Source organism: Sus scrofa, chromosome 7 (assembly GCF_000003025.6).
Source record: "Sus scrofa isolate TJ Tabasco breed Duroc chromosome 7, Sscrofa11.1, whole genome shotgun sequence".
Taxonomy (NCBI): domain Eukaryota; kingdom Metazoa; phylum Chordata; class Mammalia; order Artiodactyla; family Suidae; genus Sus; species Sus scrofa.
The window spans coordinates 98,298,801-98,322,709 of NC_010449.5; the positions used below are offsets into that span (position 1 = coordinate 98,298,801).

A 23,909-nucleotide genomic window follows, 5' to 3' on the forward strand; every position below is an offset into this window, starting at 1 on the left:
GCTTGCAGAAGTTCCTGGGCCAGGGATCAAACCTGCTTCACAGCTGTAAACAGAACCAGAACTAGTGACAACGTTAGATCCTTAACCCGCTGAGTCATGAACTCCATCAGGTTTTATAATAAAGTAAAAGAAGGCAATCCTAGGTTAGCTAAACAGCTCCTGTTAAAGTTTGTTTTAGCAACAGGTCCTACTTAGGAAGACCTCTCGGAAAACAGCAGAAAAGAAGCAGCTTTGATCCATTACTGATTTTGTCCTCTGAGATGGAATACCCCATGACAGCTACAGAAAAAACTCAGTAGCCTTGTGGGGGCCCAGTCTGGTCACACTGTAAGTGAGATGACTGAGGTAGCAGCCACAACTGTCGAAGGCTCACACCCCCCTGTAGCTAGCTAGATAGGGCTGAAGAATGACGGGGGGTGGGGTGGGGGGGCATGATGGATGTCTGTGAAACCTGAAAACTCAAACCGTCTACTAGCCTTTTCAGAAGAGGAACAGCCATAAATCCTACTGAGTAAGAATGATCCCACAAATATATAAGTTAATTTAAAAAATGTAAATAAACATTGTTAGCAGTGAATGCTGTCATCAATTACAATCAACCCTCCAGTGGGTGAGCCCAAGTCCTAGGGTGGATGTGTGAGAGATGTGACTGTGCTCTCCCTCAGCTGGTTTCGGCTCCTGGGGCAGCTCTTACACTTGCCGTGCTGAGAGGAACTGCATATTACGTTTTGTGTAACAGGCCCCCCTAAATACAAACAGCTGTATCATCTGGTGTCCAACCGGAATGAAGAGGAGAAAATGGCTGTGCTGGGTGAAGGGACAGTACATCTTTCCAAGGAATTTTCTGGGATGTATTTAGCTTGATGTGACTTTTTCACTGTACATGCTGATTTTGGTGCTGATCCTCAAACAAGATGTGACTCCAGAGTGTCCACAGTGGCTGTATCTTCTTTCTCAACTTTTTATGATTTAGTCAGATGATAAGACTGCACAGTGCTAAATTAGGAATCCTGGATTGGCAGTCTCCCAGACAGGAAATATTACAGGCATAAACACCTTGACCATGAGGAGTCAAGGAAAGAGGACATATTACTGAAGTCTGTGTGATCTAGACAGGCATTACAAAGAAGCTGCCTCTGATTTTACCTTTTGTGGTGTATAATAATCCTCTTCTGAATCCAAACCCAGTCGTCCTGAGACACACATAAGAAAGAAAATCATTAAAATAAGGGCTTCCTTCCCCAAGAAAATGTGCTCTAAGATTCTCTTTTATAGAATTAACACTTGTCAAGTAGAGGCTGCATTATGTGTTAGAGGCACGGACGCCTGAAGTCAGGTTGTGCGCCTGGGAATGAGTGGACAGACACAAGGCTCCACCTACCATATTCACCACAGCCCCAGGAGTAGACTTCTTTATTTCGTGTCAAAACTACCACATGATTATCTCCACAGGAGACCTGCTCCACTGGATTGTTCGAGAAGAAGTTCAGCTGCATGGGCTCTAACACTTCAGGGCCAGCAACCTTGTCCACCCCCATGCAGCCATAATAGTCAGATCCAAAGGCATAGAGCTGACCTTCATCTGTGAAAGGAAGGAAAGCAGTACCCAATAAGGAACGCTGTCTAATCAGAGAGCTGGGCAGGGCTGGAAAGAGGTGACCTCAGCCAATGATCCTCATATGGGATGATGTTATCAGAGAAATCCAATAGACTGTGGAAGTCGATAGAGTTGTTTGTATTTGGGAGTCACGTATATTATCACAGTAACAGTTTAAAAAAAGGTGGTAGGATTATCATGTTAAAATGGCTTAAATTTTTACTGGGGCCATCTCTATTTTATAAAGAAAAAGGGGAGCACCAAGGAACCATAAAGTAAAGGCAAGACCAAAACTAAATTTTAGCTCCTGATTCTTGATTTAGTGTTATCTACACCTAAGTAGTGAGGTTTTCTCCCCCTAACTAGGACATACAACATATTTCTCCTAATTCCGCCTCTTCTGTGTTTTCCACCCACCTTCTCCTTGCTCATCACTCTATACTACAGCAGGTTGGGCATCTTGTTATTAATGTGTATATTTTCTCACTGTCTTTGGTTCTTTGGAGACCATCTTTTGTTGTAAAACCTCAACTAAAACTGTATATCCCACATTAAATGCACCTGAATGCTTTCTGCTGATGGCTTACCTGTCACACAGACAGTGAAATCATCACCACAAGACACCTGACGGATAGCTTTGCCTTGCAACTTTTCCACATGCTTCGGCTGTCGGTAGGAAGCTTTGTCTCCATGACCCAGCTGACCATGGAGTTTAGTACCCCCTTGCATGTTCTGTGAAATAAATAGGTCTTGTAAAGTTTCAACTTTTCATGTCAAAGCTAATCTTTAATATCCCTTCTTATTAAGAAAAAGAGTAGGGAAAAAATCAGCTGGAAATTTAGAAATGAAAAAGATTAAACCTTTTAATGGTAGGTAGTAAAAAAACTCCTGCCACAGGTAAAGATTTTTAAAGTATCCAGACTGATATCCATCAGACCTTAAAAGGATGCATTTCCGGAGTTCCTGTTGTGGCTCAGCGGTTAATGAACCTGACTAGCATCCATGAGGATGCGGGTTCGACCTCTGGCCTCACTCCATGGGTTAAGGATCCAGCGTTGATGTGAGCTGTGGCACAGGTTGCAGATGCGGCTCGGATCCCGAATTTCTGTGGCTGTGGCGTAGGCCAGCAGCTACAGCTTCAATCGGACCCCTAGTCTGGGAACCTCCATGTGCGGCCCTAAAAAGACAGAAAGACAAAAAAAAAAAAAAAAAAAAGGATATATTTCCAATTTTGTCTTTCTCCTTCAAGTCTAAGGTGAACCACCTATTTAATTATGGGTAATGGTGAAAAAATTCTTTATATAGTCTAATTTTATTTTATTTATTTACTTATTTTTTGTCTTTTTGCTATTTCTTGGGCCGCTCCCGCGGCATATGGAGGTTCCCAAGCTAGGGGTCCAATCAGAGCTGCAGCCACTGGCCTATGCCAGAGCCACAGCAACATGGAGCTGCATCTGCGACCTACATCACAGCTCATGGCAACGCCGGATCGTTAACCCACTGAGCAAGGGCAGGGACCGAACCCGCAACGTCATGGTTCCTAGTCAGATTTGTTAACCACTGCGCCACGACGGGAACTCCTGATTTTTTTTTTTTTTTTTTTTTGTTTTTTTTTTTTTTTTTTTTGTCTTTTTGTCTTGTTGTTGTTGTTGTTGTTGCTATTTCTTGGGCCACTCCCGCAGCATATGGAGGTTCCCAGGCTAGGGGTTGAATCGGAGCTGTAGCCACCGGCCTACGCCAGAGCCACAGCAACGTGGGATCCGAGCCGCGTCTGCAACCTACACCACAGCTCACGGCAACGCCGGATCGTTAACCCACTGAGCAAGGGCAGGGACCGAACCCGCAACCTCATGGTTCCTAGTCGGATTCGTTAACCACTGCGCCACGACGGGAACTCCTGATTTTTTTTTAAATAGGAGTAGAGCTTCTTGGAAATCCTTATAAAAATTTTACAAATTCTGGTCACAGTTTCCTTGAAACAGGAAACAGTTATAATGGAATCTGGCTATATCAAAGAAGCTGCTAGAGGAGTTCCTGTTGTGGCTCAGCAGGTTAAGAACCCAACTAGTACCCATGAGGATGCAGGTTCGATCCCTGGCCTTGCTCACTGGGTTAAGGATCCAGCATTGCTCCAAACGGTGATGTAGGCCACAGATGCAGCTCGGATCTGGCATTGCTGTGGCTGTGGTATAGGCTGGCAGCTGCAGCTCTGACTCAAGCCCTAGCTTGGGAACTTCCATGTGCCACAGGTGTGGCCCTAAAACAACAACAACAACAAAAAAAAAGCGAGTGATTGAAGGGTGGGGGTGGGGGATGCCATAAAGCACTGAGAATAGTCCTAAGTGACTTTTCAACAGTTTTCTAGAGAAAGTACTCTTCCCATTCCATAACTTAACTCTAAGTCCTTATTAAAATTTTTTTTTAATTTTTTTTAACAAATTGAGCATGTGCTTTATTGGGTTGACCTCTTTAGGTTAAACTCCTTTATTTTTTTAATTTTTAAATTTTTTTTTTTATCTTTTCAGGGCTGCACCTGCATCCTGGAGGTTTCCAGGCTAGGCGTCAAATCGGAGCAGTAGCCTCCAGCCTACACCACAACCACAGCAATACAGGATCTGAGCCTTGTCTTCAACCTATATATACCACAGCTCACAGCAATGCCGGATCCTTAACCCACTGAGTGAGGCCAGGGATCAAACCTGCGTCCTCACGGATGCTAGTCAGGTTTGTTTCCACCGAGCCACCAAGGGAATTCCTTCAAATGTTTTTTTAAGACATTAGTTTCACTCCACCTCTGGCAGCCCCCTAGAAGCTAGTTCTGTAAGCAAGATGCTTTTAGGAAATAACAGCAAGTTAACACTCTATAGCAGAGGCCAAATCACTCATTCTCCCTCTCAAGAATCAATAGTTGAGTGTCTACCGCTGTTGCACACTAGGAATAAAGCCCATTCTCATGGAGAAATTGTCTGAAACCACTGGAAAAAAATGAGCTCCCTCAGAAGAGTGGGAAGGAAAAGCAGCCTGAAGTGAGCCACAGCCTCTAAAGAACTTAGCTTTCACTTACCACCCAGGTGTAGAGTTCCTTCTCCACTGTGACCACAGCAAAGTGGGTATTCCCTGCACACACCTGCCGGGCACTACAGCCACTCTTGATGACATCCAGTTTCTGGGGAGTGGATTTCCCACCACCCCAAACATAGACTTCACTGGTTCGGGATGTTACCACAGCAATGGGTGTTTCAGTCACAGTGCTTGACCTGCCAACAACCCCCAGAACAAAGGCACATTTAACATAAAAATTGTATCAAAGAAAAATGTTTCCAGTCTGTTCCCTGAGAAGAACTGCCAATTATGGTATGAGAAACTATGTTCTTTCTCGACAACTTATTTCAACCCTCTATCATAGCAGGCTTTGCAATTCCTGCCTCAGGGCTTCATCATAGCCTGGCCAGCTCAGATTCCAGTCTGATCCATAACACCTACACTTTTCAACTTTGCAACATTCATCATGGTAATGATGTCCACTTTAGCATGAGGGTGAAATTACAGCTTTCTTTTTCTCCAAAATGACTATCTGACATTTAAGCAGATGTTGGCTTCTGAAAGGATGCCAAAGGCTACTTGCTAGGATCAAACAATGTCCAAACCCAAGGAAGAAAGACCCCCTGGTGGTAATTTAAGGTAAATTACTTTCCAAGAGTCTTGAGCATTACCTTGGTCTCTTTGTAGGTGCATTAAGCAGTGTGACTTTTTCTTCCATCTCTCTAACGAAAGAAAAGCAAAAATACATGAGAAAAAAATAATCGGTTTCTATATTAAAGGTCTCTCTAATACCTTTCACAGATTTAATCTTCTATAAACCATATTCCTCCTCCAACGTTACAATACTTTTAGGAAAGTACTTTGATACAACTAAGTTACATAGGCCTTGCATTAGTTAAGGACAAGAGGGCCAGCAGTCTGGGGCCATTTGCCTTCTGTCTCTGAGAAATGTTCCAGGCTGGAACAGAGAGCCTTGAGAACTTCTGATGCGCATTTTAGGAACAGACTAACACCTCTATCTAGTCCGCCCACTGAGTCCCTAAACTCAACATCTCTAAAACTCAGTTTATTATCTATCTGTCATACAGCTTTTCTTTCTGACTCTCCTAATTCTATAACTGGTACCCTCTGTTCTCCCAGTGAACTAGGCTTAAAATGAAAACTTCAGTGACCTTGGACTTAGCCATCTCCCTTTCTTCCATATTCAGGTTCTACAGATCTCACTTATACAATGCGCTTTATTCTCATCTCTCCTTCCCCGTCTCACCACCTTAGTTCTGGGCGGCTTTACTTCCGACCTGGCCTGTGGTAGCACCTAATTAGTCGCACCACAGTTCCAATTTATTTTATCAGTCTTTTAGTGATTTAACACTGATACTAGCATTGCTAAATAACTCTTCCTAAGGCATGTCTCTCATCACATGAACTGACTTTTCCTAAATATCCAACACATCTGTACTGTTTTATTTCTTTTTTTTTTTTTTTAGGGCAGCACCGATGGCATGTGAACGTTCCAAGGCTAGGGGTCGAATTGGAGCTGCAGCTGTTGCCTGCACCACAGCCACAGCAACGCCTGATCTGAGCCACGTCTGCAAACTACACCACAGCTTGCAGCAACACCGGATCCTTAATCCAATGAGCGAGGCCAGGAATTGAACCTGCGTCCTCATGGATACTAGTTGGGTTCATAAACCATGAGCCACAATGGGAACTCTAGCATTTCAGTATTTTTTTTTTTTTTTTTTTTTTGTCTTTTTGTCTTTTGTTGTTGTTGCTATTTCTTGGGCCGCTCCCGTGGCATATGGAGGTTCCCAGGCTAGGGGTTGAATCGGAGCTGTAGCCACCGGCCTACGCCAGAGCCACAGCAACGCGGGATCCGAGCCGCGTCTGCAACCTTCACCACAGCTCACGGCAACGCCGGATCGTTAACCCACTGAGCAAGGGCAGGGACCGAACCCGCAACCTCATGGTTCCTAGTCGGATTCGTTAACCACTGCGCCACGACGGGAACTCCTCAGTATTTTTTTGAAAGTACCTGAGGTGTTGCTATTGAGAGCACCAGGTCTAGAACCACTAATCCAGCCAAAAAAGACTTAGTACTTCCTGAATATTTCTACAATTTCCTGCATCTGTGCTTTACCTGGAAAACTCTGTCCTATGTTTTTCCATCAAAGAACAAAATTCTAACAAAGTATACATGTTAATCTCCAATTATCTCAATAAAAACTACAATTAAAAACTATCAATGGGAGTTCCCGTCGTGGCGCAGTGGTTAACGAATCCGACTAGGAACCATGAGGTTGCGGGTTCGATCCCTGCCCTTGCTCAGTGGGTTAACGATCTGGCTTTGCCGTGAGCTGTGGTGTAGGTTGCAGACGCGGCTCGGATCCCTCGTTGCTGTGGCTCTGGCATAGGCCGGTGGCTACAGCTCCGATTCAACCCCTAGCCTGGGAACCTCCATATGTCGCGGGAGCGGCCCAAGAAATAGCAACAACAACAACAACAAAAAGACAAAAGACAAAAGACAAAAAAAAAAAAAAAAAAAAAAAAAACTATCAATGGAAATATTTAAAGGAGAGATTTAAATAGTAATATATTTTTGGAAAATAAGCCAGATAAAGAACTTAAATATGCTTAACCAGGCCTTAAAGGGTGATATTGTCTGAACATTCATAGATCATAAAGTGAAGGTCACAGGGCTGTATCTGGAGTATTACACGTAATTCTAGATGCTAAAACACTGGCTAAAGATCAACTAGAGAGGAATTCCCTAGTGGCCTAGCAGTTAAGGATCTGGTGTTGTCACTGCTGTGGCAAAGGTCTGACTTCCACATGCCATGGGCACAGCCAAAAAAAAAAAAAAAAAAAGAAAGAAAGATCAACTAGATAATCAGAAAAGATTAATTTAATACAACAGAATAAAAAGCACTAACCAAAGAGCAGAAATTATGGAATTAGGTATATACATTATGCAACTAAAGGCGAGACCTGAAAAACTACATGGTTTTAATATTGGGATGATATAGAAACAAAGAAATGGTAGGGGAGGAAGAAGGGTAATAAGGCAAAAACAGTGAAACAGGATGAAATAGCGACTGAAACAATTTAGAAGGACAAAGAACATGTCATCTTCTGTGTTATGATTTGAAGCCTCCTACCAAAAGGAGGGATAAAGGACATTCTTCCTACCTCTAGAGAATTCTAAGGCTGCATAAATCTCAGGAAATAACCAGTCAGGAATTAATTAAGCTCAACTACTGGAAATGGGCAGAAGATACCTGAAGCAGACTCCTCCAACTGCAACCTACCACCTTAAACAATGCACTAAAAATTAAAGGTACTATCCAACAACTGTTGAGCACCTTGTGCCAAGCCCTGGGCTGAGTACTTTATATGCATTATCTCCTTTAATCCTCACCCTACCTTACTTCAGAGGTGAAAACTAAGGGACAGAGATATTAAATAACTTGACAAAGGTAATGACAGAACTCAGACATAAACATAAGGATGTCTGAGTCCAGAGCCCTTCTCTCTTAATTCTTATACTCTAATGCCTCAACTCTAGATTAGAACTCACAGATGAGCGAGTGAGGGTTTAGGGTCTCATCAGTACAAACTTAGAATGAAACAGTACAGGCTAAGGAGATGAGAGTCAAGAGCTACATGAAGCAATGAAAGCAGAGATGCTGGTAGAAAATAGCACCAGAGTGGCCAGGCCAGGAAACACCACCTTCTCTTTGTGGTACTCTGATCAGGCCTCTAACAGTCAGCCAACCATCTACAGAAAGACAAAGAAATGACTTCTTTGTTCTTTACCTTCTGCGTTTTCTGAGAAGGGGGCGATCTAGAAGTTCATCTGCAGTGGGTCTCTGCTCAGGATCCTAAAAAGTACCAGAGCTGAGTTTTATTTTGGTTACTTATTTATTTTTTTTGTCTTTTCTAGGGCCGCACCCAAGGCATATGAAGGTTCCCAGGCTAGGGGTTGAATTGAAGCTGTAACCGCTGGCCTGCGCCAGAGCCACAGCAACGCCAGATCCGAGACTCATCTGCAATCTACACCACAGCTCACCAAAACACCGGATCCTTAACCCACTGAGCGGGGCCAGGGATCGAACCTGCAATCTCATGGCTCCTAGTCAGATTTGTTACTCACTGAGCCACAATGGGAACTCTGAGTTGAGTTTTAATTTAAAGGAAATGGACAGAGTTCCCGTTGTGGAGCAGTGTAAACGAATCCAACTAGGAACCATGAGATTTCGGGTCTGATCCCTGGCCTCGCTCAGTGGGTTAACGATCTAATGTTGCTGTGAGCTGTGGTGTAGGTTGCGGATGCAGCTTGGATCCTGCGTTGTTGTGGCTGTGGTGTAGGCCGGCAGCTGTAGTTCTGATTAGACCCCTAGTCTGGGAACCTCCAGGTGCAGCCCTAAAAAGCAAAAAATAAAATTAAATCTAAAAAAATAAAAAAATAAAGGAAATGGGCAAGATGAAATCAAAAGAGGGATTTTTTTTTTTTTTTTTTTTTTTTGTCTTTTTGCCTTTTTTAGGGCCACTCCCGCAGCATATGGAGGTTCCCAGGCTAGGGGTCTATCGGAGCCGTACCTGCCGGCCTACGCCAGAGCCACAGCAATGCGGGATCCAAGCCACATCTTCGACCCACACCACAGCTCACAGCAACGCCAGATCCCTAACCCACAGAGCAAGGCCAGGGATCGAACCCGCAACCTCATGGTTCCTAGTCGGATTCATTAACCACTGAGCCACGATGGGAACTCCCCAAAAGAGGGATTTTGCTTCCTCTCAAGACCACTATTTATCATCCTTTTTTTCTGAAAAAACACAATTTCTTATGTCACGTTCTTTGCTTCATGCTTAGCATCTCATTATCACCAACTTATACGCGAATAAAAACACACCTTCCTCACTTGTTCTAAAGGCAAGGCAGTGGTTCTAAATTTTAATATATACAGCAAATAAGAATCTCCTGGAGTGATTTCTATGCTTTATCCACAGAGATTCTGATCCAGGTGGTCTGGTGTGGGGCCTAGGAATCTTCATTTTCCTGTAAAATTCCCCTCATCCCCAGGTGATTCTAATGCCTATGGTTCTTTGACCACTGGTGAACAATACTACCTAGTGCTACACTGCAAGGCAACTGTGAGATTTAGAACTATACACATTAGGAATTCTAAATTATCTCTGTTATTTCATAAAGTCAATTTATAAGAATTAATCTTGATCATGAAAAATGGAACACAATTTAGATGGTAAAATCATTTCATAAATCTGTAAATTAAATCTGTTGGCTAAAAAAACAAACAAAAAAACAGGAGTTCCTATTGGGGCTCAGGTTACAAACCTGGTTAGTATCCATGAGGATGTGGGTTTGATCCCTGGCCTTGCTCGGTGGGTTAAGGGTCCAGCATTGCTGTGAGCTGTGGTGTAGTCTGTAGACTCGCATTGGATCCTGGGTTGCTGTGGCTGTGGCGTAGGCCAGCAGCTGCAGCTCTGATTCAATCCCTAGCGTGGGAGCTTCCATATGCCATGGATGCAGTCCTAAAAAGCAAAACAAACAAACAAACCAAACAAAAACAAAACCCCAAAACCCAAAGAATTTGTTAGCTGAAGCACACAACTATCATGAATTAGCAGTTATCCTGCATACAGCCTAGGGAAGTGGATGTGGTTTTGTGTAGATTCATCTATACCATACTGCAAACACTAGGCTAGAAGGGTAAAACAATGAATGGAAACCAGTATGCATGCTTACCTGGTCAAGGCATGCATGGACCATCTGGATCAGTTCCAAAGAGTACTGTCTAGAATCAACTTCCATGGCCCGGATTCCTTGTACAATCTTCACACATAAGTTGAGTGGATTCTATAAGAAAATGATTATTAGACAAAAAAAAAAAAAAGAAAAGAAAAAGAAAAAACTACTGGACTTGCTGTAGTGGCACAGGGGAAATGAATCCAACTAGGAACCATGAGGTTTTGGGTTGAATCCCTGGCCTTGCTCAGTGGGTTAAAGATCCGGCTTTGCCATGAACTGTGGTGTAGGTCGCAGACTCGGCTTGGATCTGGCATTGCTGTGGCTCTGGCGTAGGCTGGCGGCAACAGTGCCACTTAGACCCCTAGCCTGGGAACCTTCATGTGCTGCGGGTATGGCCCTAAAAAAAAGACAAAAGACAAAAGAAACAAACAAAAAAAGAAAATGATTATTGTATTGTCCTTGGTTATATAAAGATGATATAATCTACCAGTAGGGATTCTGAGATGTCTTCAACTGTTATTTAAAGTAGTGGGAGGAGGAGTTTCCGTTGTGGCCCAGTGGAAACAAATACAACTGGTATCCATGAGGATGCGGGTTCGATCCCTGGCCTCGCTCAGTGAGTTAAGGATCCAGTGTTGCTGTGAGCTGTGGTGTAGACCAGCAGCTGTAGCACTGATTCGACCCCTAGCCTGGGAACTTCCATATGCTGCAGGTGTGGACCTAAAAAGCTAAATAAATAAATAAATAAAAATAAAGAAGTAGCAGGAGTTCCTTTGTGGCTCAGCAGGTTAAGGACCTGGCATCGTCACTGCTGTGGCATGGATTCAATCCCTGGCCCGGGAATTTCTGCATGCCATGGGTGCAGCCCAAAAATGAATTAATAAATTAATTTTTAAAAATAAGTGGCAATAGTTCTGAAACAGGTCTGACTTCTTTTCATAACTATTACTACATGTCAGCAAGAAACAGGGATGTACTACTACCATGAGAGAAAATAAAGCCAACTGGTCAGCAGCGAGGTATGACTATGTGGGCAACAGAATAATAGTTAAGGGTATGTTATTATCTGATCCTTCAAATGAATTCCAAGAAAAAAGAAAGCAAGGTTAGCTGTGCTTCTTGGCTTTAAGTATCTACTTTGACAACTAATTTGCCTCCTAACTTATATATTCTAATAGTGATTATATAGGTGATACTGTGCTACGATAGACAAGACAATAAATAATAAGTTGATAATGATAATAAATTATAATAATGCTACCACCACTTTTACTGAGAGACCACTATGTAACATAAGCTGCACATATAATTTGTTTTTTTTGCTACGCCTGCAGCATGTAGAAGTTCCTAAGCCAGAGACTGAATCTGTGCCACAGTAGCAACCCAAGCCACTGCAGTGACAACACCAAGACCCTTAAACCACTGCACAAGGGAACTCCACATATGATGGTTTTTAACCCTTGCAAACACCACACAAGATTATCATTACCAATTCAGAGATGTAAAGTAACTTATGCAAGATTACACAGACAATAAAAAATGGAGCCGTAATTCCAACCAAAGTCTATCTAACTACAAAACTCATTTTCCTTCTACTATATTATTTAAGAAAATTGGAAAAACTTTAGGTCTCATTAAAGTCCAATTAGTTTTACATTATCTTACATTTGCATTTTCCATATACATTAGCAGAGAATCTATAACAAGGATCAAGTGATTTGATCCTTGTTATAGAGGATCAAAGAGATGAAGTGACTTGCTTAAGTTCTCACATCTGGTTTGTAAAGGATATTGGATGTGAATCACTTTTGCTACTCAAATTGCGGTCCATGGACTAGCAGCATCAGCATCATCTGGAAGTTTGTTAGAAATGCAAAGTATCAGGCCTGGCTCCAGACACACTAAAATAGTCTGCATTTTAACAAGACGCCAAGGTGATTTCCAATGCATATTAAAGCTTGAGAAGGAATCCGACCAGGAACTGGACTTTACTTAAGAAGAAAAGAAAAGAGACTTAACGGGATCTGTTGTCTACAAAACAGTAACAATCTTTTAATAAGAGTCAGTGTGTATGTAATTTTTCATAAAAAAGATCAAAATAATAAGTATTATATAATTTGCCTTAGCTTTAAAAAAAAAGTAGAAGCATGAGAAATGAAATGGCTTATCCCAACTGCTGCATCACAGAGTCAATCCTAGAGCCAGTTTAAAAATTATAGTCAACAGGAGTTCCTTTCATGGCTCAGTGGTTAACGAATCCGACTAGGAACCATGAGGTTTCGGGTTTGATCCCTGGCCTCACACTGTGGGTTAAGGACCTGGCGTTGTCATGAGCTGTGGTGTAGGCTGCAGATGCGGCTCAGATCCCAAGTTGCTCTGGCATAGGCTGGTGACTACAGCTCCCCTAGCCTGGGAACCTCCATATGCGGCAGGTACGGCCCTAGAAAAGACAAAAAGTCAAAAAAAAAAATTACAGTCAATGGATTTAAGTACCATGCTCAAACTACTTGATATGATTATTTTAATGGGTAATTCAAAGTGGAGATAAATCTAGTCTATAGCATTTCAATAATGCACTACTAAGCCAGTGCCTGAATACTGGTTATTTTTGCCTACAGCTGATCTCTGTTGAAGAAATCAGAAGCTCAGGGATAAATGAAGTTGATTCTCTTAACCAAGTCATACCATTCGCAAGGACAATATAGGAATAATACATTAACTTACTGTAGCATCGAATGTTCTCTTTAGCGTAAGCAGTTCGAAAATGACACAGCCTACCGCCCAGATATCGGACTTGAAATTGTATTTTACTCCTTGGCAGAGCTCTGGAGACATGTAATATGGAGTTCCCACAAGCTGAACAACAAAGAAAATAATCACAGAATAACTTCTTCTGAGGTAACTTAACTGTATTAGTATTTCAAAACCAAATTGAATTTCCTAGGAATTACTGATAACAACTATAAAACATTCATCAGCATATCCCAAAATGTTTATGAGATGATGCCACCACGGAGAGAAATCTTATTCGTCAGATCTTTGGGGCAAATTATAAAAGGCCAATCTCTGTGGTAAAGGCCTGTGGCAATTTGCGAGAGGAAGAAGAGCTCTGTGGTTTGTGGATCACAGAGGCTTTAGGCATTCAAGGCCACTGAAGACTTCAGAGATAAAGCATTCTTGGTAAAAGCTCACCAATGGAAAAAAACAAAAAAACTGGTAGTGGAGATGGTAACTGAATAAAGGGGTTAAAAGTCATAACTGAAACTCATAGTAGTGAAACTTTGTAAACAGCTTAATTTAACATTTGTCATATCAATACTGTTAGTGAACTACTTTCAAATTTAAAAAGATTTTCTGGAGTTCCCCGGTGGCTCAATGGGTTAAGGATATGGCATTATCATTGCTGAGGCTCAGGCCTCTGCTGTGGCACGGGTTCAACTCCTGGACCAGGAACTTCCACATGCTATGGGTACAGCCAAAAAAAAAAATTTTTTTTTTTTAAATTAAAAAAAAGGGAGTTCCCGTCATGGCGCAGAGGAAATGAATCCAATTAGGAACCATGAAGCCTAATTGGATTTGATCCCTGGCCTCACTCAATGGGTTAAGGATCCAGCATTGCCGTGAGCTGTATTTGTGTGCTGTGGGGTAGGTCGGCGGCTGTAGCTGCAATTGGACCCCTAGCCTGGGAAACTCCATGTGCCATGGGTGTGGTCCTAAAAATAAATAAATAAATAAAAAAATAAAGATCTGCGTTCAAGAATGTGTTTGGGAATAAAAAAATGTCCTGAATGGAGCTCATGTCTCTCCAAAGATTAGAGACAATGAGTACCCTATTATTCAGAGGTAATAAAACTGATAGCCATCTTTAAGTCAGCAAAGCAAAGCAATTTTTCAGATGGCTTATACAGCATTTATAAGTTTTCATATCACTCCTCCTTTGCATTTAAATGGCTGAAAAAAAGTTAAATCTTGGTTTTTATCAGAATACTCTTGAAGGGAAAAATCCAGGCAAGGACATGACTACTTCCTCAGAAGCTCAATATGGCCCCATCATACAAGCACAATGGGTCCCAGAAGCAAACTCCCAACCTGGCTATCCGTATTCTTGGATATCTCTAAATTGCTGGCAGGCATATCTCAACATTATCAAAAGAAACATCAACAGGACAAAATTAACTCATATTTTCAAGTTCTTTTAAAGACAGAGCACCGTAAAAACCAGAAGAGTAATAATTGGGTTTTATAAGTCTTAAAAGGATCAGATCATTGTCCTTAAAGATCCGTTTGTGTTGGAGTTCCCGTCGTGGCGCAGTGGTTAACGAATCCGACTAGGAACCATGAGGTTGCGGGTTCGGTCCCTGCCCTTGCTCAGTGGGTTAACGATCCGGCGTTGCCGTGAGCTGTGGTGTAGGTTGCAGACGCGGCTCGGATCCCGCGTTGCTGTGGCTCTGGCGTAGGCCAGTGGCTACAGCTCCGATTCGACCCCTAGCCTGGGAACCTCCATATGCCGCGGGAGCGGCCCAAGAAATAGCAAAAAGACAAAAAAAAAAAAAAAAAAGATCCGTTTGTGTCTACTCTTTACCAAAGGTCTTTCATAGGATCAGGTGAGAAGGGAGCCCTGTGGTTCAGACTGCATGTGATATTAAAGAGCAAACTGTTCCCTGGGCATCAGCCTTTATTTGTAATACAGGACTTCTGAACTAGAGAAATTCAAAGGAAACACAACAGAGAAGTCCAACATCCTAAGCTTGAACATTAAATAAGAGATAAAGTGAAATCTACTAAAGATCCTAGGCTAGAAAAAAAGATGAAGCATTTTACTGCTTTCAGAAAAGTCTTTAGTCAGTGCTGGAAAGGGCAATGATGTCAGAACTGTTACATGGACAATGACTAAAAAAAAAAAAAATTAGGGATGTAAATGCCTGTTAGTGAGTCTTGGAAAAAGACTCCTGAAGACCTGCTTTGTAAGTATGGGGAACTTGTAAGAATACTGAGAAAAGTATGCAAGATTTAAGGGGTAAATTTATATCTCATGGGGCAGGAAAGGAAAAGAAAAAAAATTAAGTCAAGAGCAACACATACTTACCGTCTCAGCCATAGAATACTCAGAATTAAGTTTCTTTGCTAAGCCATAATCCCCAAGTTTTATCAGGTTTGCTTTGGTCAGAAAAATATTTAATGTCTTTATATCTCTGAAAAAAAAAAAGATTCTATATATCAAACCCATATACTCACCCTTTCTGCCTAAGATTAGTACAAAATAAAAAAGAATGTTATCACTGCTCACACTGTTATGGGATCCCAAAGAATGGTATCACTTTCTCACATACTTTAATACTGAAAAGGGGACTTGGGGGAGTGAGGGCACAGAATTAAATCCAACCTCCAGGGCTGCATAGAACAGGCATGTCCCCCAAACCAATGAAGGCAATAGGAAAAGTTGAGAGGGTCAGATAAAAAAACAAAAACAATGCCCTAGGTAATCATAACTCCTATAAGGTACACTGTCTGTACAATTACCACTTATGCCTTGAATTAAGTGATATCAGGGCATTTGACCACTTAGTTGTTGTCAAAGGTTGAAATCTGTTAAGGCAAGAGAAGACTGCACATCCCAACAGCAAAATGATCAGGCTATGTAGATCACCTTAATAAAATCACTGGCTATTTTTCTAAAGATGAACTGACCGTAAGTAACACAAACTGTGCCTGGTTTACACTCTGACTTCCTTTACTGAAAGATGTGAAAAAACTAGAACAATGTTCTTTGTTAATTTCTGAAAAGAAAATAACAATATACAACTGTAGCCACTCAATATCTATCAAGAAATGTATGTTAACCAAATGGACAAACCAACAACAAAAAAAGAAATACTAATGTATTAACAATTATTTCTAGCAATGGTCCATGACTCACTTAAGGATATAACAATATGGAAATGTTCTTATAAGGGTTCTCTCCTATAGCTAGAAATGCATAGAAAGCTGTCCCCTCAGCCTCCTTCCAAAGATGTGGGAAAACTGCATAATTAATTGTACAAAATGAATAAGTTTTTACTTACATTAAAAGACTTAATTATAAAAGTAAAAACAATTGCCAATTATTGCTCAGAGAAAACATTTACTGTGAATTCCAACTAATCTAATACCACTTTTACAGTGGCTTCCAAGCTTAACTGATGAATTAATGAACTCATCTCTAAAATATTTCTTTAAGACGGGAGTTCCTGTCGTGGCTCAGTGGTAACAAAACCAACTAGTATCCATGAGGACCTGGGTTTGATCCCTGGCCTTGCTCAGAGGGTTAAGGATCCAGCATTGCTGTGAGCTGTGGTGTAGGCTGGCAGCTGCAGCTCTGATTCAACCCCTAGCCAGGGAACTTCCATATGCCTTGGGTGCGGCCCTAAAAAAAGCAACCCCCCCAAAAAAAATTTTTCTTTAGGAGATGACTGAGCAGTACCTAGCTATTGAGGAGATTCTTCCTAGATCACAAACACAGTTTAACTTCAGGAAGTGAAGATAATGCCCTTCATTACTCACTCTTTCCTTCCTAAATTATATCAACGGAAGAGCCTTGACTGCTTAATCAAGAAAATAATAGTGCTGACAGGAGGTGCCCAAGGTGGGGGTTGGATGGGTGAAATGGAATCCATCCCATATTATTTCACTCTTACCTATGAAGGATTCCAGCTTTATGGATACAGCTCACTGCTGAAACAATCTGAAATAGGTACCACACTACCATCTGCGGAGAAAAAATAAATTATATTTGGACTGGAAACAAACAAACTTCCATTTAAATACATACACATACATACACACTTGAACACACAAAACAAAGGAAACTGCAATCAGAGGTTATGATTCAACATGACTTGACATTTCTTGCTTGTAGGTTGAGTAGGCAAAGAAAAGAGATAGGGGTAAAAAAAAAAAGAAAGAAAGCAGATCATCATAAAATAGTTCCAATGTTGTTATAAAATATAGTATGGTGAAGCAGACTTGTGGAAAGAAACCCAGGAAGAATGCAAAGGTATAGAAAACTGGGCATACCAGTATGCAGTAATAGAACCGGGAAAGAAAGCCCATAGAGAATCATGATGTTGAGGTAAACCGTTTAGGAAGCAGCTAAAGACAGCTTCCTTGTTAGAGGTTTCCTTTCTCATGAATATCAACCAGGGCCTGGAAGGAGTCTGAACAAAAGGAAAAAAAACACTCTTCATTGTTGGAAGAGTATAAATACAGAACTAGAATGCAAGAATCACAATACTACAATTCTAGCTTCCTTCCACAGAAATGTGAGTTACCTCTTCCTCAAACAACTTGTCCTTTTGACGAAGGATTTTGTCATAAAGGTTACCTCCTGCAATTAAACAAGAAACAGGTTTGAATTAATTAATAGAGATCAAAGGTACTATGGTTTTAACAGGTGACACAGGAAGCGAAGGATTTTGCTTCTGCTCCAAAGGAAATCCATTCTTCCCTCTTGCCTCTTTACATGGATACAAAACTCTTCCCATCTGTCAAAGCCTATATCTGAAATATTCTTCAAAAATTCCCCTCCCTGGAGTTCCTGTCGTGGCTCAGCGGAAACAAATCTGACTAGCATCCATGACGAGGCAGGTTCGATCCCTGGCCTCACTCAGTGGGTTAAGGATCCAGCATTGCTGTGGGCTGTGGTGTTGGCCAGCAGGTACAGCTCCAATTTGACCCCTAGCCTAGGAACCTCTATATGCCACGGGTGCAGCCCTAAAAAGCCAAAAAGCCAAAAAGCAAAAAAAAAAAAAAAAAAAGTAGATTAGAGCTATATTTAAGTTATATGGGAAACAAATATTAAAATGATTAAAAAAAAAAAAAAAGGATTCCCCTCCCTAACAGAAGAGACTCAAAAAAACAAAAACTGAAAAACAGGAAGTATGGCATTTTTAGAAAAGATGAGAGTAAAGACCATTTCTATAGTACCCTAATTAGCGAAATTACTTTGAAAGTCTTCAAAATCAGATGATTTTCTTTTTTCAGAACTCCCTTTAAAGGAATCTGCAATGTTTTGGTCACATCTCTCTCATTTGACTATTAGAACCTGCCAGGTACTCCTGTGATGGGATGTTTTGTATATACAGGTGTATATATCACCTTCTTTTTCTTTCCATTTCATATTGAAAAGGTTTCCCAAAATTTAGGGTAGACTCTAGATTGTTTCCAGTCTTGACCCCCTTTACTAACTCCTTGCTGCAGAGTAAGTCTGATTTTGCTTCTCCTCTCATTATAAAGTAATACAGACCGCAAATGATGATGACTCACTGTATTTCCTACCTGCAACTATAACTTACACTGTAGTCCTGGCTAAGTTTCACAACTTCTTTGCTTCTGCAATTTAGTAACTCTGTGTTTCAATAAATGTACTATTTGTTCTAGTTCCTCCTAACCACAAAGGAAGTTAACTACTAGAGGCTTTTGCTACTTCAAAAATCGCTAATATAATCTCACATATTTAGGGTTGATCAGAACAAGGAACAATCATGATATCCAAGAAGCTAGTAAGAAAGTTAGAAATCTAGGAGCTTTCTCTTAGAGATTTTTTTTTTTGGCCACACCTGTCACAGGTGGAAGTTCCTGGGTCAGGGATTGAACCTGTACCACAGCAGGGACCTAATTTGCTGTAGTGACAAGGGTGGATCCTTAACCCACTGTGTCACAAGGGAACTCCTCTCTTAGAGATTTAAGTGAAGAATATGCTGGAACCTCTCTAACATGCAGCTCAAGAAAGGGCTTTCAGGGTTCTCTGTGTAGTAAGAAGGATAAGAGCTAGCACAGTAATTACTAAAAATTTGCTACATATCAAGCACTATGCTAGGGGCTTTACACATTCATTTAATACAACCCTATGAGCTTAACTACTGCTTATCTGCAATCTCACTTAAGATAAGAAAACTGAGGCACAGAGAAGTTAGGCTGCTTGTGCAAGATTATAGAGCTAAAAAGTAGTGGAGCTTGGGATATGGGTTCAGGGTCTATTTTTTTTTAACAACTAGGCTAGACTGCTCTTTTACAAGCAAAAGGGCTCAAAGAAATCAGAGACCAGATAAGGCCATGCTTTGCTATATATCATTTTCAGTCAGCTATGATCTTTGGACCACTTTTCAATACGACAGCTTTAGCTGAAGCCAAGATAAATAAATATCAGCTATAAGATTTCATTAAATATTACATCACTCAGTGCCAAACCATGCTATGTCTCTAACGCCTGACTAATGTCATTTCGTGAAAAAAACCTTGGAAAATGAATGTAAAATTTAACTGATCAAATAATATGACGATGGAATTATAATCACAAAGGAGAATTTAGGTATTCAGGGGAAAATCCCTCCCTTCATTTTGTAGATCACTTCAAAACACTGCAGGGCCTGAACTAGTTCTCTTAAACTCTAGAAATCCATCTAGTTTTTTTTTTTTTTTTTTTAATCACTGTATATGCACCTTCTTTTTCTTTCCCCCTCAAGGTAAGTATAAGCACAAGAATGTCTAGCTGGAAGAAGTCCCACTGAGTTCTACCTTACCATTACAATACTCCAGCTCAATCAGCAGGGTGGTATTGTCCAGGAAGTGATTGTAGTAGGCAATAATATTGTCATGCTGCAGCAACGCCAGAATAACGATCTCATTCAAGGCATCACGACGTTCCTTCTCAGACAGTCGGGTCAAATCAACTTCCTTCCACACGACCAATGAGTCATCCTACAACACAGTAATAGAGGTATCGTGCTTTCCTCTTGCCTGGCAGAGAATGACTCCATACCCGGATCTGTAAGCCTAGAAAGAGAACTTCCTAGATGGGCAGAGACTGACTCCTTTTCTGCCTTTAAACAAAACATGAACAGACTTGAAAGGTTCTGCATAAAATTAAGTATCATAACACTGCAGGACTGGGAAAAGCATTATGATGCTGTTACAGGTTTTTACACCTAATTTACATGATGTCAATTTCAGGTAAAAACATGGGTTGGAGGCAGATCTCAAAGATTCTATTGAGGGACATTAAGACAGACTGCTAGTCATGATTAGGACAGTAATATGGCTAGAGTATTGGGGGAACAGAGAACTGGAGAGTGGTTATCCATAGCTGACCACTGTTTCTTGTAAAATGGAAATATTAAAGTTGCCTCTAATTTTATAAATTTAGATTTCTCTAGTGATTTTCATTTATCCTTTCTGGATTAAGAACAGTCACGTCTGGGAGTTCCCATCATGGCGCAGTGGAAACGAATCCGACTAGGAACCATGAGGTGGCAGGTTCCATCCCTGACCTTGCTCAGTGGATTAAGGATCCGGTGTTGCCGTGAGCTGTGCTGCAGATCGCAGTCTCAGCTAAGATCTGGTGTCGCTGTGGCTGTGGTGTAGGCCAGTGGCTACAGCTCTGATTAGACCTCTAGCCTGGGAACCTCCATATGCCACAGGTTCAGCCCTAAAAAGACAAAAAAAAAAAAAAAAAGAAAGAAAGAAAAGAAAAAAAAGAATAAATCATGTTTAAGGATTTTTAGTGCACTTCCCTCACTCTGATTTTGCAACTGTTTCTCTGTCACTTTTCTCATTCTATGTCTTCCTCTACTCAGGAAAACTTACCTGCAGCTGCTAATGTCTGCTCTCTTTCATACTGTCTTTTACTGATACTGCTCCCCAGCCCAGGAGCATCCTACCTAAATAACCATGCATATCCTTTAGACTGGCTCTACTGGGCCTTTAGAACTTCTGAGGAGGGAGTTCCCATCATGGCAGAAACGAACCCGACTCGTACCAATGAAGATGTGGGTTTGATCGCTGGCCTTACTCAGTGGGTTTGGGACATGGAACTGCCATGAGCTGCGAGGTAGGTCACAGATGCAGCTCAGATCCTGAGTTGCTGTGGCTGTGGTGTACGCCTGCAGCTGTAGCTCTGATTTGACCCCTAGCCTTGGAACTTCCATATGCGGCTAGTGCAGCCCTTAAAAAGAAAAATAACAACAACAACAAACCAAAAAAACCTTTTGAGGAAGATGGATAAACCTTCTACTGTGCATTTATTCAATGCAACCATTCCCTTAATTTTTAGTGCTCATACACTGAAATATTTGTCCATTCTTTTTTATTTATGTACATGTATAACTTATATGTTATTTGCTAAAGAACAAATCTAACTGGTCTTCCCACTGAAATATAAGCTTCTTGAGGGAAAGGGCTGCTTCAAGTTAATCCTTTATACTCAGAGATGTAATAAATATTTGGTGTTACAGATAATACTATATAGTTTTGGGGAAGTGTAATATAATTTAAAATAATTTCAGAATCAAGTTCAACATGATAATAATGGAAAGGCATGGACAAGAAGATGTGAAACTCTGTCCCAGCCCAGGATTTGCTTCTAATTAAAAGTGGCAAGTTACACAAATATACTGTCTTAGTTGCTTTAACTATAAAATAGGAATATTAATGCTCATCTCTTCTTTCTCATAGTGCATTTGGAAAACCGAATTTTAACAGTAACTCTATATATTAATTTTGCAACCACTTCTCTCCTCCTCCATCTTTTAGCCTTAAAAGTATGCTAGCTTGGAACACAAAACAGCACTGCAGATAATCATCTTCAGCAACCCCATAAGGTTCTGATTGATGCTTAACTATTCCAAGACTACAGTTTTAAGCCTTTAGTGATCAAATCGAGTTTATGGTTAGCTTTTGGAAGGAGAGTCACCACTACAGGGTTTTAATCAGTACACATTCTGAATCTGAGGATCAATAATCCACGAATCTCTTCAATGGATGTGTATATGTGTAATAATGGATTGGTGGGAGGCAATGTTTACATTAGATTCTCAAAGAAGTCCTTATCCCTGGCAAAGTTAAGAACTAATGGCTTAGAATACACCAAAAAAAAAAAAAAAAAAAAAAAAAAATCCCATGCATAAACGCTGCTGGATGAGGAAGAAACCGACACAAGACAATCTTCCCAGCGACATTCGAGAAAAATCTCGAACTCAATGTTCACATCTAAACTCAAAGCTATGGCAAAGATAGCGGGGTTGACATGGATGTGGGAAATTTGAAGCTATCCCCTCCTCTCCACCCCGACCTTGGAGAGCTGTACAGAATGAGAGGGGAAGGAAGTTTTGACGAGATCTAACACTCGTATACCATTTTAATATACAATTTGGAAAGAATCCCCGTTCGATTCTCAAAACAACCTTAAAAAAATAAACATTACTTTTAAGGCAGATAGTTACCACTAACTCCAACTTACAGATGGGGAAACTAAGGCTTAGAGAAGGTTCAATGACTTGCGTTTAAGAAAAAAAAAAAATGACCAGTTAGTAAAACCAGCGATCCAACCAACTCTGAGGGCAAGTGAGGTGGCCGAGTGGTGAGGACCCCGAGACACATAACTGCGGGCGCCCTGACACTAAGTAAGGACGAGGCGCGGGGAGAGCCGGGCCGCGCAGGCGGGACGGGGGCGGCTACCTCGGTGCGGCGGTACAGCGTGGCTTCCCCGAAGGCGCCGCGTCCCAGGACGCGGATGGGGATGTAGTGCAGCTCCTCCTGCTCCGCCGCGCCGCCGCCGGCTCGCGGCCCCGGACCCGCGTTGGGCCCCGGGCCCGCGTCCCCGCCACCCCCCGACTCGCTCCCAAAGTCCGAGTTGAGGGAATCGCAGTGTCGCTCGTACTCGCCCAGCACCGACATGGCGGCGGCGGCGGCGGCGGCGGGACCGGCCTGCGTGTCCCCGGCGGTGCTGGCGGCGCTGCGCCGCTCCCGCTTCAGACACCGACCCGCGGCTTCGCCAGCCCCGCCACCCCGCGAGGCTCCATGGTGGCTCCTTCCCCCCTGACCCGGAAGCAGCTGCGGGTGCTTCCGGCCCGGCGGGGGTTTCCTCCGCCTTCGCCCGCCAGCTCGCTTAGCCTCGGGGCCAAGACTTCTCTCCTTCCCGGTTGTGAGGAAAACGAGGCCTCGGGCGGAGTTGGTAGCACTTCGTGGGGGCTGCATGGAGCCAAAGGGCTCTGGCAGGGGCAGGGACATCACCGACCGGTCTAAAGACCCCTCGGCTGAGCCCTGGCCAGGTCCCCAGACAGTTTTGAGGTGCAAAGGTTGTTCAGTCTCATCTTGGCCACAGACCTATTTCAACGGCAGTGGCTGGGGAAGCAGTCTCTTTCAACGTCAGATAGCGCCCTTTGTTTAGAAAGAGGTTATAGTAAAGACACACGAAGAGTAAAGATAAGCAGAAATACTTGCCCCCCCACCCCCACCCCACCCTGTCATCTCAGTCAGTGCACCGGTTACTTCTTCCAGAACTACCCTGGGTCCTTCCCTTTTCCACACAATTCTAGGTGTTTTAAGTCAACTATCATGACAATCTCCCCCTCTTTTTCAGATTTCACATTCTTCCATGTCTTTAAAAATCTTTGCCCATCTAGTCCCGCGATTCTTCGAACACCAGGTGCAAGATACTGCATTTGGAGGTGGGGATCTGCAAAGAGA

At 42.0% G+C, this 23,909-nt stretch overlaps 1 protein-coding gene across 1 annotated transcript in view; it reads right to left on the reverse strand.

Moving 5' to 3' along the window:
- NEK9 (NIMA related kinase 9) overlaps window positions 1-23,272 on the reverse strand; it is a 46,100-nt gene extending 22,828 nt beyond the window's left edge. The window contains exons 1-13 of the mRNA XM_003356752.4: window positions 22,899-23,272; window positions 19,967-20,144; window positions 17,717-17,772; window positions 17,084-17,154; window positions 15,496-15,601; window positions 13,134-13,265; window positions 10,407-10,517; window positions 8,456-8,520; window positions 5,311-5,361; window positions 4,662-4,854; window positions 2,185-2,329; window positions 1,382-1,582; window positions 1,147-1,193 (exon numbers count right to left, since the gene is read on the reverse strand). Coding sequence (XP_003356800.1) covers window positions 1,147-1,193; window positions 1,382-1,582; window positions 2,185-2,329; window positions 4,662-4,854; window positions 5,311-5,361; window positions 8,456-8,520; window positions 10,407-10,517; window positions 13,134-13,265; window positions 15,496-15,601; window positions 17,084-17,154; window positions 17,717-17,772; window positions 19,967-20,144; window positions 22,899-23,117 — 1,575 coding nt within the window. The 5' untranslated portion in view covers window positions 23,118-23,272. The remainder of the gene's footprint in view (window positions 1-1,146; window positions 1,194-1,381; window positions 1,583-2,184; window positions 2,330-4,661; window positions 4,855-5,310; window positions 5,362-8,455; window positions 8,521-10,406; window positions 10,518-13,133; window positions 13,266-15,495; window positions 15,602-17,083; window positions 17,155-17,716; window positions 17,773-19,966; window positions 20,145-22,898) is intronic.